The following is a 13,974-nucleotide window of genomic DNA, read 5'->3' as shown; positions in this document are numbered from 1 at the left end:
TTTTTTAAGTGATGAGATTGTCAGTCTAGACAGCACATTAATCACATTATGCTTTGAGAGTTCTCTGATGGAGGATCTGTCCCAGATGAGCCTCAGATCTTGAGAGTTTTCATAAAGCAGCCACCACACTGGATCTCTTTTTGATGCAAGTACATGGGGGTCAGCATGTCTCCAAGGGCCTTGGCACAAACACTGCACTGTAAAAACACACTCAACATTAACATGACACATTGACAGGAGTCAAAATTCATTATATATTGTATATTGATGCACCGATATAAAAGTATCTTTCTTAAAGAAGAACATAACAAACCTTGAGACACTCAGGGTGGCAGGTCACCAGAGGTTCACTCAAACTGATCTTTACTCTTCCATCCAGGATTTCATTACAGAAACAACAAGTAGCTTTTTCATCCCTGAGACACAAAGGTAAAAAAATAAAAATCAGGACTTGTGTTAACTTTTGCATATGAATTTAAGGCCATTATTATATTTATTAATAAATACACACGTGGACAAAATTGTTGGTACCCCTCAGTTAAAGAAGGAAAAACCCACAATTCTCACTGAAATCACTTGAAACTCACAAAAGTAACAATAAATAAAAATTTATTGAAAATTAAATAATCAAAAACAGCCATTACTTTTGAATTGTTGATTAACATAATTATTTTAAAAAACAAACTAATGAAACAGGCCTGGACAAAAATGATGGTACCTCTATAAAAGATTGAAAACTATTTGACCAGAGTGACATGATTAACTCAGGTGTGTCATTTAATTGACATCACAGGTGTTTCCAAACTCATAATCAGTCAGTCTGCCTATTTAAAGGGAGACAAGTAGTCACCCTGCTGTTTGGTGAAAAGGTGTGTACCACACTGAACATGGACAACAGAAAGCGAAGGAGAGAATTGTCCCAGGACATCCGAAAAAAAATTATAGACAAACATCTTAAAGGTAAAGGCTGTAAGACCATCTCTAAACAGCTTGAAGTTCCTGTGACAACAGTGGCTCATATTATTCAGAAGTTCAAGACCCACGGGACAGTAGCCAACCTCCCTGGACGTGGCCGCAAGAGGAAAATTGATGACAAATTGAAGAGACGGATCGTTGGAATTGTATCCAAAGAGCCCAGAGCAACCTCCAAAGAAATTAAAGGTGAAGTCCAAGGCCAAGGTACATCAGTGTCAGATCGCACCATTCGTCGTTGTTTGAGCCAAAGTGGACTTCATGGGAGACGACCAAGGAGGACACCACTGCTGAAAAAAACTCATAAAAAAGCCAGACTGGAATTTGCAAAAATGCATGTTGACAAGCCACAAAGCTTCTGGGAGAATGTCCTTTGGACAGATGAGACCAAACTGGAGCTTTTTGGTAAGGCACATCAACTCTATGTTCATAGACTCAAAAACCAAGCATACGAAGAAAAGAACACTGTCCCTACGGTGAAACATGAAGGAGGCTCAGTAATGTTTTGGGGCTGCTTTGCTGCATCTGGCACAGGGTGTCTTGAAAGTGTGCAAGGTACGATGAAATCTGAAGACTATCAAGGCATTCTGGAGAGAAATGTGCTGCCTAGTGTCAGAAAGCTTGGTCTCAGTCGCAGGTCATGGGTCTTCCAACAGGACAACGATCCAAAACACACAGCCAAAAACACCCAAGAATGGCTGAGAGAAAAGCGTTGGACTATTCTAAAGTGGCCTTCTATGAGCCCAGATCTGAATCCCATTGAACATATGTGGAAGGAGCTGAAACATGCCATTTGGAGAAGACACCCATCAAACCTGAGACAACTGGAGCTGTTTGCTCATGAGGAGTGGGCCAAAATACCTGTTGACAGCTGCAGAACGCTCATTGACAAATACAGAAATCGTTTAATTGCAGTGATTGCCTCAAAAGGTTGTGCAACAAAATATGGGTACCATCATTTTTGTCCAGCCCTATTTCATTAGTTTGTTTTTTTAAATAATTATGTTAATCAACAATTCAAAAGTGATGGCTGATTTTGATTATTTAATTTTCAATACATTTTTATTTATTGTTACTTTTGTGAGTTTCAAGTGATTTCAGTGAGAATTGTGGGTTTTTCCTTCTTTAACTGAGGGGTACCAACAATTTTGTCCACGTGTGTATGTAGTTCGAAAATTACAAATCATGTAATCCTTACAGTGAGATATTGGAAACATATCCAGACTTTGTCAGAGTTTGTGCAGAGTTTGGCTCCTGTGCAGCCTTTTGAAACACTTCAGAACTACAAAAATCAGCAAACAATAAGATGTATTTTATTGCTCAGATTAAAATACGTGACTAATACGTAAACAACACTGAATAAGATACTGTTCTGTTTTGCAAAAGCTTACTCACGTGTTGGTATCATCACACTGCTGGTTCACTTTGGGCTCCTCTAAGTGGGATTGTTCTGAGTCTTCCACAGGTTTGGGAACACTTTCAGCTGTGGGTGGCTCCACATCTAACGCATCTGTCAGTTTAATAACTGTGGCAGCTAAATCTTCCTGAGCAGCTCCAGTATCTGGGGTAGTTTCAGGTTTAACAGGATCTTCAATGTTCAGCTCCGACACACGGTCTGCTGCGCTGTCAGGTGTTGACTCAACACTTTGTTCAACAACACTGTTGACAACACGCTCAACCACCTCTTCAGCTGTGGTCCTTAAAGCTTCCACAGCTGCAGGCTCGACTTCACCCTCTACAGACTCGACAACAGTCTCAGCTGCAGGCTGAGGAGGTGATTCAAGGACCGGTTGTTCAGCAGCCGCTTCTCCTGGTGTTGCATTATTTGCAGCAGGGGGCTCAAGTAATGTCTCCACTTCAGCTGCAGCTCTAACAGTTTCTCGTGCACCTTGGTCTGCAGGACATTTCTCACAGTTGTTTTCTGTAGTAGTTTCAGCAGCAGGTTGTGTAGGCGGTTTGGATAAAGCATCAGAGACTTGTTGCACTTGTGGAGCAGCTTCCTCTCTACTTCCCTCTGGAGCAGTTTCTGTAGAGGGATGAGTGGGTGATTCAGATTGCGTATCAATGACTGGTCGCACATCGCTTTGTAGAGCAGCTTCTTCCTCTGGTGTTGCATTATTTACAGGCTCCACCACATTCTCAGGTAATGTCTCCACCACAACCTCAGCTACGACTTCAACTATTTCTTTTGTGTTTTGTTCTGGAGGACTTTTCTCACCACTCTCCTCCGTAATGGTTTTGTTGGGTAGATAAGTGGGTGATTCAGGTTGTGTATGAGGGACTGGTTGGACACTGTTTTGTAGAGCAGCTTCTTCTTCTGGTGTTGCATTATTTACAGCAGGGTTCTCAGGCAATGACTCCATCACAACCTCAGCTGCAGCTTCAACAGCTTCATCTGTAAATTGTGCTGGAGGACTTATCTCAAAGTTAGCCTCTGTAGGACTTTCAGCAGCGGGCTGAGTAGGTGATTTGGTTAGAGATTCAAGCAGTAAGTCAGGGACTGATTCTAGACTGACTTCCCCTGGTGTTGCTTTAGTCACATCAGTGGTCTCAGACGATGACTCCAACATCACATTAGCTGCAGCTGCAACAATTTCTCCTGTGGTCTGCTCTGGAGGACCCTTCTCACTACTCCCCTCTATTGGCTGTACATTTATTTCTGCTTTTGCAACCTCCAAATTTGTTGCAGTTGCTGGCTCTGCTTTAATTAAAGATTCCTCTTGAGGTTTCTCTTTTGGTATGAATGCAGCAGGGACCTCAGCAGTGCTTTTACTCTCAGCTGTGTCATCCACGGCAGAGATTTCTGCAGCAGGAATTTCCACATTAGCATCTGCAGAGATCACGGTCTCACTGGGATCTGTGTTTGATGGATCAGCTTTTTCTTCTTTGTTTCCTGCCGTTGTGCTGATAAATGGTTGATCAGCAGGAGACTCTGCCTCTGGATTTTCCTTTGCTGAAGAAACTGGTTGGATATTTTCTTCAACGTGAACGGCTGCAAACACTTCAGCGGCTGCCTTAGTGTGTTCCACCTTTGACTTGTCACCTCGTGCTTCAGAACATTCCTCCTTGTTTTCTGGAGTTGTGTCGGCAGCTGATTTTTCTTGTTCTGTCCTACCATTTTGAGTTACAGCTTGAGGCCTGCAACGGAAGGCATTACTTATTCCCAGCTATGCAAAAAAGACATGAACAAAAACACATCTCCTCAGCATCATTACATTTAATCCTTGCAGTTACAGCCTATAGAGAGACGCTCTCATATACTAACTTTGTATCGCCTGTGGCCTCCACTGTTGACCCCTCAGGCGGAGCACCTTTTTTGGCAGGAACAACATCACCATTTGCCACAGGTGCTGTATTACTAAACAAAGAATAAAAGAAAAAAACGCATGCACAATACATACATCTGACTTGATCATTCAATATTTGGTTTAAATGTTGAGACTTAACTGAAATTAGTCATGCAAACCTTGAAATATGCAAATTTTCAGAGGAGCAGTGAGGAGTTGCTCACACTGTGCACATTTTATTTGGAATTAAAATTCAGCACATACATACCCTTCAGATGGAATGACCTCTGTGTTTTGAAGAGGAGGACTCAGTGAAGAATCTATTGATCTACAGGGCATGAAAAAGAAATCCACTTGGTAGAGAATTTTTGCATTTAAAGCCAAATATTATATCTTGTTAATTGCTTTCATAAGCTTTCAGTTACTTTAGCGAGAGAAAAAAAATGCAATCAAAGCAAAATAATCCAAATTAGGATGGTTATTGGTCTTGTTGGATACACCCCTTATCAGCAGTTTACGGTAATTTCACAGTATCTCTGTTTCTGCTTTTATATAAGTGGGAGGTTAATTTATAATCTACACAAATATTGTTGCATAACAAGACTGTCCTGCATTAGAGGATGAGCATCATGAGCATGTGAGCTCAGTGACTGATGAAACGAAGCTGACAAATAGAGTCTTAAATGTCAACACAATGTTTATTAACGAGGGAAATGTCTCCAGGCACATTACAGTGAAGGGAGGCTAGAGGCTGCTAGTGGATGGGAGGCACACAGACTTGGTCATGAGTTAGTTGATATTCATGTAAATTTTGACTTGTGGGAATATATAGTGAGTATTGCAATGTAATAGTCCACCTGTAGGTTATCCAATGACAGTGCAACATGTGAAGCTTGTCACTTATTATTAAGTAGCTGAACTAACGTTTAGGATGATTTCTGTGCTGCCCACAACTGATGTCAGACATCCTCAGAGGGAAGAAATGCAAACATATTTTCTCTCTTTTGCTTATGTCTATTATAAAAGATAACACTGTAATATTTTTGGTAGCCAAATTCTGACAGTAGTGTAGTTTACCGTTTTTCCTGTGGTTAAAAACTGCATAATATGATGCTTTTTTGGAACCAAAAACAAGAATGACCTTTAACAGCAGACCACTTTAAAAACTGACAGTGTGAACTGAGCAAAAGATATTTCCACAACAGTCAACGAAGCAGTGCTAAGATGAGTAACTTGATCTGAGCAGGTCAGAATCAGTGATGACCTTACATTGATGCCCTGAGAAAGGCTCTGTATACATTTTTTTAACATTAACCTCAAACCTGAAGATTAAAGCTACATTGTTACTGATGTATGTGGCTGCAGTTTACAGTCGTGTTTAAACATTTTAAAACAAGACAATATAAGTTATAGGCAACTACAGTTAAAGCTTATGTTGATTTCAGTGGCAACCTTATGTTAACACCATATATTATTGGAAAGTCTAGTTACAGTATTAAAAGATAAACCTTGTATTTTAATGTTAAGCACTGTAAACAGTTGTAGAACTGTTTAAGCAAATTACAAATTGTAAAAATGCAGTAAAATAACAGCAACCACAGTAAACTTTAAGTTAGATTTAGTTACATTTTTACAGCAATTAACTGTTGAGTTAAAATATGATTGTAACACTGTAAAAATACAGTAAAATACCAGTGATCACAGCTAAAAATATTTTCATTAGAATTTATAGAAACATGTGTTGCAGTGTTCATAAATGCTACAATATTACATGCTCTATATTAGAGTTCCGTGATTATTAGCCTGGCAGATATGACATTCATCTTTTCTCTAATATTTGGCATGATGGCTTTTTTTTAATCCAATTCCCGAAAATAAATGCATTTGAAAATATGCTTCTTTGACTGTGATGCAGCTGCCTCTCTGCTGCCACCCACAGCACTTCTTAAACAGTTACCCATCACTGGATCAAAGATATTTTTTTGAAATAAATATACGTGTAAAATATACCTAAACAAAGGCCTCTGGACAAAAAGCTATGTTGGGGTCACTCTGAATTTTCAACAAGGTTTTTTATTTTAACTGTACATATACCTCAGTTCCAAAAATCAGTTATTGATCTTCTTGATTACTAAAAATCAGTATCAGTCCTGACAAAATCACTATGGTTGACATATAAAAAGTTAATATAGTATAAAAATATATTTTAAAAAATAGCCAAAGCTAGAAATAGCAACTGCTTGGACTGACACAAATTATAATTTAGGGATAATTTATAGTTGATTTTTCTTGCAATTATCTGTTTATCTATTTCACACCTGTAGGTTCACTACATTTGAGCATTGTGCAGTTTACTTCTGCATATTTGTCAAGTTGAGCTCTTACTTTGGTAAGCGGCGCTTTAAAGCCTTTATTTTGAAATCCCGTTCACTCCGCTGCCGGTGTTGTTCCGCCGTGTCCTGCCGTCACGTAGCGGCAGTTTCATGCTAACCAGCTAACCGTGAGCACTTAGAACCGCGTAGTCTCACATTTGTGTAGACGACAGACATGTAGCACCTGCTGTAAAACAAACACTGACACTTGTGTTGTTTTAGACGTAGTTTTGTATGAAAAAGCACAACAAATCCACAATATTGTAGTTTAGAAACAGTAACGTTACGTTGAGCGGCGACACAAGCAGCACAGGAGGAGTTTGTCTTCAGTCTCCCACTAAAACACTGCGAGGATCCTCCACAACCAGTAAGTCTGGTCGTGTTTTTGCTTTTTATTCGAGGACAGCTTTGACTAAACCAGAAAATACATGTAGAGCTAAGTATTTTACCTGCTCTGTGCTCTGCATTTGAATTAACATAGCAGCTTTTACTCGCCTAAATAGCTTTACAGGACTCATTCAACGCATATAATGCAGTTTTCTACGAGCCTAACGGTGATTTCAGCCCCACAGTGTGACGAGAATGTTACTAATTCATCAAAATGACATGAGTTTATTCATTAGGGTTATACTTTAATGTTTGCAACCCAAAGCATAAGTGAAAAAGAGATAATTTCCTTGTTTTGCATGTAAAACCAGCTGTAAATCATGTCAGTTACAATCTAAGCAAAGATATTAGACATACCAAATACTACTGTAGCATTGTCTATAATCATCCTAAATGTCAGGCCTGATTGTTTGATAGAAAAGTTTTACAGAGATGCATTTATACTCAGTAAGTTCTGTGTATTTGCACAATATGACTAGATAAAGCCGTATAAATATATAACCTGAACAACACAGCCCTAACATTAAGCATGTGATCTTTAGAAAATAATCCTCACAAATGGAATCAAGTCATTTTAACAGATTATTAACATTTCAGTCACAGTGTATGAGGTGCAACTGCTTCTTGGCAGGTGGAAAACTGCATTATGTGAGTTAAATTGTTCTTTTATAGCTATTTTTACCTGTAAAAAGAACTACATTGTTTATAATGTAGAGCATAAAGCAAATAAGATAATACGGATTCATGAACATAACCGTCTCCACGGTTCGTTTTTGGCAGTCTATCATTTTTTGGCATAACACACGTAACTTTATCCTGCAGGTTCATTGTATCTGGGCTCCTCCAGAACATACAAGATAACCTTTGGAGAGCATAAAGATTGCTTTTAAGCCTCAAACCTGAAGTCTAAAGATCTTTTCAACCCTATCATGTTTTATGAGTTCTATATGGAGACTCAAAAAGGCACTGTGATCTGCATTTTTCTCAAGTAAACTTTGTAGAAAGTTTGGTAGAACTACATCTTGACTTATCATTACAGTATGCTGTCAGGATGGAGCAAAGACTGATTCAAATTTAATTTAGTTTCCAGTGTACTAACAAATCAGCTTTTTAAATCAGTGTGTGCAGTGATAATGAATACAGGAGCCTTGCATTTGAAAGCAACAACAAATACAACAGCCATTTGTGAACAGGAAAGGCGTGCATGGTGTGTTAAGTGTTGTCATTAAGAATGCATTTTTTTTTCTTGCTGTAGCTGGTTTTGAGTTTTTTTCTGCTACTTAAAACGCATTATCAAATTTTCAATGCATCATTCGTGCCTGCATCTCCTGTTCCATCCTAGAAAAAAATGCCATCAAGAAATCACCTTGACAAAATCGGCAGGACGAAAAAGAAGAAATGGACGGAGGAGGCCATGGAGCGTGCACTGATAGAGGTGAAGTCAGGACGGTGCACAGTGAGGCAGGCTGCCAAGGAGTTTGGAGTCCCTAAATCTTCACTGGGGGACAGAGTCAGCGGCCGGGTGACACCAGGGAGTCGCAGCGGGCCAGCTCAGCTTATAACATCTGCAGATGAGGAACTGTTGGTCGAGTTCTCCTTACACATGTCCAAGCATGGATTTCCACTTACGAAGCAGCAGCTGGTGTCCTTTGCTTCGTCGATTTATAAGCGGCAGCACCGGAGGGTGGCATTTTCCAAACTGGGCCAGACCTGGTGGCTCAATTTTAGAAAGCGACAAGAAAAGAATATTACCATTCAGCCAGCAGACAGTGTTGTCCGTGGGAGGACAGTATGTGTGAGGAAGGAAGCAGTGGATCAGTTTTTCCACCTGCTGAGCACCGTTGTAGATGCTCACGGACTGAGAGACAAGCCTCACCAAATCTTTAACTGGAATGACACGAGCTTTCAGCTGGGCAGGAAGAAGGTAATGCTCCCCAAATCAGCCAGTCTGGGCTATAAGCCAGCGCCAGGCTCGAGGGACCACATCTCCGTCCTGGCTTGCTTTAGTGCAGCTGGAGATGACATTCCCCCATTTATTATCTACTCAAAGACCTATCCAGGGGGAGTATGTTACAAGACACAAGGGCCTCCAAATGCCCTTTATGGGTGGTCGGACTCGGGGTGCATCAACTCGGACCTCTTTAAGAAATGGTTCCTCAAACACTTCCTTGTGCACGCGCCAAAGGAGCGTCCATTGCTGCTGATTTTTGACGGCCACAAGTCGCCTCTGAACCTGGAGGTGGTGGAATCGGCTCGTAAGGAGGACGTCATCCTCCTGTGCCTTCCGCCTCATTGCTCTCACATCCTGCAGCCGCTCGACGCCGGTCTCTTTGTGGTCCTGAAGCAGCGTTTTGCGTCGCTCATAGGTGACGGCTGCACCACTGATACCCATTTTGCAGTCAGCAAGAAGGAGTTTTCAGGTATATTTAAAGGGACGTATCAGGTAGCAAAAGAAGAGGAGGGTGTTGGAATTGTGAGAGAAGGCTTTAGGAAATGTGGCATCTACCCGCTGAACCACTTTGCCGTCAATGAGGGTCATTTTCTGCCACCACACAGCATCGCTGCAACAGCTGGACCCTCCTTGTCTACAGCAGGACAGGGGGTGCACGCTGTTGGAGACCTCGACACAGCTGGACCCTCCTCCTAACTCACTGCTGTGGTATGAAATCATCAGTACCGTCAGGAAAGAGCGATTGACTCCATAATTCAGCAACACCTATGTGAACACAGGCTAGGTCTGTCATTTGAAATACTGAGTGACAGAAATGGAAAGAGCGCCCCTGTTTGAGTATTGTGCTCAACCTCCCCCGGCCTCCCTGCAGAGAGCTCAGCGTGTCAGCTCACCACAAGAAAGGGGTGTGTTGATATTAATTACTTGTCAACGTTGTGCTCGGATTTATTAATTGAGTAATAATGTTTGAATGCCGCACAACAGTGGCTCCCAGTGGGTGGGGGTCCCAAGATGAATCCAGAGGAGTCGAAAGATTTTTAATGCAGCAACAAAGAAAAGTAAAGGCTGCTTTTCTGTTACACATAATTATGCTTAAGAATTCTTCAACTGTCCCCTGTCCTTGTGAAATACTCGATGCAAAATCCTTCGAATTAAGCTATCTGAGAAGGAAAAAAAACTTTAAAGTTGATGTTATTTCACTTTAAAGGAGCTCAATAAAAAAATGATGGGCCTCCCAGCTAGCTAAGCCAGCTAGCAGCAATGATGTGATTGGTTTCAGTTTCAGTGGATCCTGGACATCAGGGCTATGTCCTCACTAATACGTTTTTGTTTTCAAACTTTGCAACATTTACACTTGGCGTACTGAAATAGTCTGCCGATTTAGGAGTTTTACAGTAGAGACTATTAAAAATTTAAATCCTCCATAGATGCGGTGAAGTTCGGGCAGGCAAGAATGTAGATGCAGACACCATATTCACCTCCTGGGCCTTTACTGTCACTACTACACTTTGTTTCCTCATCACATTCCTTTCATATGACTGTTTTATAACAGAAAACAAAGATATCAGTTTTGACTAGCAGCAGATAATTCGACATGAATAACAAATTATAGCTACTGCTGATCTTTTTGGCTATGCTAGTAGCAATATGGGAACTCTGTGGTCTTACTTTTCACTGTTGCTGTTCTTTTGTTGTTGTATTTTCTTCGACTGATGAACCAAACGCTCTGTTTCGTGTTTGTGCCTGCACCCGCATGCCCAGTGTACATGAATGGCCATGTGATATGTGTTTTGTGATGGCTATTTCTGAAATGTTGCTATAACACTTTGGACAGAGATCGTTTCTAGTCTAAACTGTGATTTGAAATGAAAATCTATTCTTTTTGATGTAGTTTAAGTGTGGTAGTCGGCAAGATATACTCTGTCATTTTTTAAATCTAAATTCAGCTGACGTGTTTAGGTGATAACTGTAAGAAATTCACCTGATTATTCCAAACATATCATAAAAGATAAAAGGTCAATTTCAAACTTAGCTATTTTGCCACTGCTCATAATTACAGGAACTAATACATAGTGAAAATCTAGGCTGAAATCTGATAAGATGTATTCTGATTGAGTGGGCATTGAGAAGATTTTCCAAAAATATTTATTCATAAAACTTGCTACTAAGTAACTTCTCCTTCATTGTGTTCCAGCCCTGCTGTGAAACACTGAGAAAACAGAGGACTAAGCAATGCTTTTTTTCCCCCAACACTGACAAAATGGAAATGATAGCATGTCTTTGAAGCTGCTAACTCCATTCTGCTGTGAATCTATTATGCCTTTACTGAAATATTCTGAAAGTTCTCGGTTATTAGATAGACAAAAATGAATATTTTGTCTTCAATATCTTCAACCTACTGAGGAAAATGGAGTCCTTCAATTCATTTGGGAGGCGTGTCTGTATGAATAAATGTGTTCACATGTGTGCTGATTTGTACTCACACAGAGGGATGGACCCTACAACATGATCTCAGGGATAGAAATCCAGAATAAAGATATTTTTGAAATACATTTGCAGCTCGTGTTTTTCCTCAAGTTTAATAATTTACTAAGCAGGGTTGTATTGGTGCCTGTGAGTGTGTCCTGTGCGTGTGCAAGTCGAGTGATGTAATATCAATGCAAGAGCCACAATTGCCAACAACACCCAGGAATTAGTGTTTCCAAGAACAGTTAGAATTTTTATGTAAACAGTCCTCAGAATATTGCTACAGTCTGTTAACTGCATAAAGTAGATTCATCTGAATGTGGCTTTATTTCTTTATAATCACTACAATACCATTTTACAGATCCTGACTGCTCACGCTCAGCCTTTTGTTTGCTCACCAAATCAATGATATTAGTTTTTTTGCACAATGTCGTCATGACTACGGAAAATTTACAGTTCATGAGATATTTACATGTAATTTGCAGATATTTACATGTAATAAAAGTCAAACAGGATTCATAGTAATGATATCCATTAGTAGCTTTTGCCACAGTGCTTAGGTGCAAATATGCAGGTGTTCCTGGAGGGGAAATACTACTAGATGTTGAATACAATACTAGTAGGAATTGTATTCAGCACAGGTCAGACTGCAGCGGACTGAAGGTCTTCATGGAAGCAGTCGAGCTGCTCGGGGCTAAGTTAATGTTTATGTATGTTAATATCACAGATGGTGATTTGTGCCTGAAGCCTGGAATATTTTTAGTTATTATTCACTAACACAGCAGAGTCAAAGGACAATTTCAGTTTGATTTGCAGAACTTCCATCACATTGTTGCCCGGATTAAAACGGGTCCAAGCGGTACATTGAATGCAGCATGTGGTTTCATTTTCCTGATCCGCTGGACTGTCAAATTCCCTCTCCGGTCACTGATTAAACCTCTGAAACTCATTTCTCTGTATCAGTTACATATTTAGAAGTTTTCTTCACGGAAAGAATTCCTCCCTGCCTCAAAATGACTTGGCTGTAACTTTGTGGTGTTACTTCTCTACAGCGTGCGGATCCATAGAGTCTGCCTTCATCTACACCCACTCCTCTGTCAGTAGCTGCAGCTGGAGCACACCGGATCACCTGTGACTCCGCTCAAACACTGTTAAGCTACTCTACCGACTGGCAAGCTGTACAACTTGTTGAATTCAAAATAAGAATGATACAGAAAGCTCCACCCTGCAAGTTGTCAGTATTGGTTCTTTTGATGTGTTAGGTGTGAAACCATGTCTGTGTCAGTCTGTCGTCATGAGACTGTCGTCAGCAGTCTGCAGTTGCAAGGCTTAAATGCTCCGTAATGGTGCCGACTGCTTGTTTCGCTCATAAAGCATCTTCCAACACATTAAAAATAGGAAATTTATTTGTCACTGTATGCGGGGTTTAACCCTCATGTTGTCCTGCAGGTCAAAATTGACACGTTTTCAAGTTTTGAAAATGCTGAAAAAAAAACAGATTTTTACAGTGAAACTTCTGATTTCCACATTTTCAACATTTTTGGGAAATCTTTGAACATTTTTTGGTGGAAAAAAATAAATGTTAAAATTTTCCTTAAGAACATTCCCAAAAAAATCAACCAAAATCCAGAGAATTTATTCAAAGTTTTAGTGATATATATGTAATCATTTTGGATATTTTTAGGATTTTTTTGGGAAGATTTTTACTCATTTTTTTGCAAATATTTACAAGAATTTTCTTGCCAAATTTGGGGGATTTTTTTAAAAAAAATAGAACTTTCAAGGGAAAAATTTTAAGGAATTATTGGAACTTTTTTCCTGAAGTTTTTGCAAATTTTCAGAAATTTGAGGAATTTTTTTTGCTAAATTTTGGGATTTTTTTCAAACAAGGAAACAATATTTTTTGGTGCCTGTAAATGAGGACAACGGGAGGGTTAATTAAATCTAGGCTTCTAAGGAGTTTAAACATTCAGCAACATTTTTGTCCTTTTTAAACCAATTTGTAATCTGCATTAATGTTCGCATGTAAGTTTAATGTTGTTCCACTCACCCAAACTTCCTGGCTGTCAGCAGGACGTATGAACTCTGTCTAACTGGAACTCGTTTGGCCTCCACAGTTTGAAACGTCCTGCAAGACAGAAGAGGTGGAGAATATGCAGCATGTTTATTGGATTTTTTTTCTCACATAGCAAACAGTCAGTGCTTCTAATGTTGCACTATTTAGAAAAACAACTAAACAGAACCTCTGTGCTTTCATGTTGATTTCTGAAGATACACACTAACGACTACTGTTTTTCTGCGCCGCAGCACATCACTGGGACGCATCAAAGCAGGACAGCTTCAATTACTGCTTTAAATGAAGCTCCAGTTTTGATGTTGCATTTAAATCTGCGTGAATACCCCTCTTTGTCTTGTCCCTCCTTGTCTTCTTTTGATTTGTGGATCCAGCTGCCGTCCTTCTTCAGTGCAGTTCGCACTCTGGTGGTTTTAAACACCTGGTTTCTGTCAACATCTACAACACACACACACTATCAACACT

General features: G+C 39.9%; 2 protein-coding genes across 2 annotated transcripts; one reads left to right on the top strand and one right to left on the bottom strand.

Moving 5' to 3' along the window:
• Positions 1-53: 53 nt before the first annotated feature.
• Positions 54-13,959, bottom strand: si:dkey-125i10.3 (fibrous sheath CABYR-binding protein). The gene is made up of 8 exons (XM_022188366.2): positions 13,836-13,959; positions 13,486-13,563; positions 4,528-4,587; positions 4,238-4,330; positions 2,368-4,110; positions 2,171-2,254; positions 314-416; positions 54-197 (listed from the first exon to the last, which is right to left on the bottom strand). Exons 5-8 carry the CDS (start codon positions 3,540-3,542, stop codon positions 93-95), a joined length of 1,467 nt encoding a protein of 488 aa, XP_022044058.2. The 5' UTR covers positions 3,543-4,110; positions 4,238-4,330; positions 4,528-4,587; positions 13,486-13,563; positions 13,836-13,959; the 3' UTR covers positions 54-92.
• si:rp71-1d10.8 (uncharacterized) lies at positions 6,690-11,521 on the top strand. Its single transcript, XM_022188403.2, has 2 exons — positions 6,690-6,998; positions 8,361-11,521. Exon 2 carries the CDS (start codon positions 8,367-8,369, stop codon positions 9,663-9,665), a length of 1,299 nt encoding a protein of 432 aa, XP_022044095.1. The 5' UTR covers positions 6,690-6,998; positions 8,361-8,366; the 3' UTR covers positions 9,666-11,521.
• Positions 13,960-13,974: the final 15 nt, after the last annotated feature.

This window comes from Acanthochromis polyacanthus, chromosome 17 (assembly GCF_021347895.1).
Source record: "Acanthochromis polyacanthus isolate Apoly-LR-REF ecotype Palm Island chromosome 17, KAUST_Apoly_ChrSc, whole genome shotgun sequence".
NCBI lineage: Eukaryota > Metazoa > Chordata > Actinopteri > Pomacentridae > Acanthochromis > Acanthochromis polyacanthus.
The sequence above is the reverse complement of the archived record's forward strand: the minus strand, read 5'-3'. Positions and strand labels throughout refer to the sequence as shown.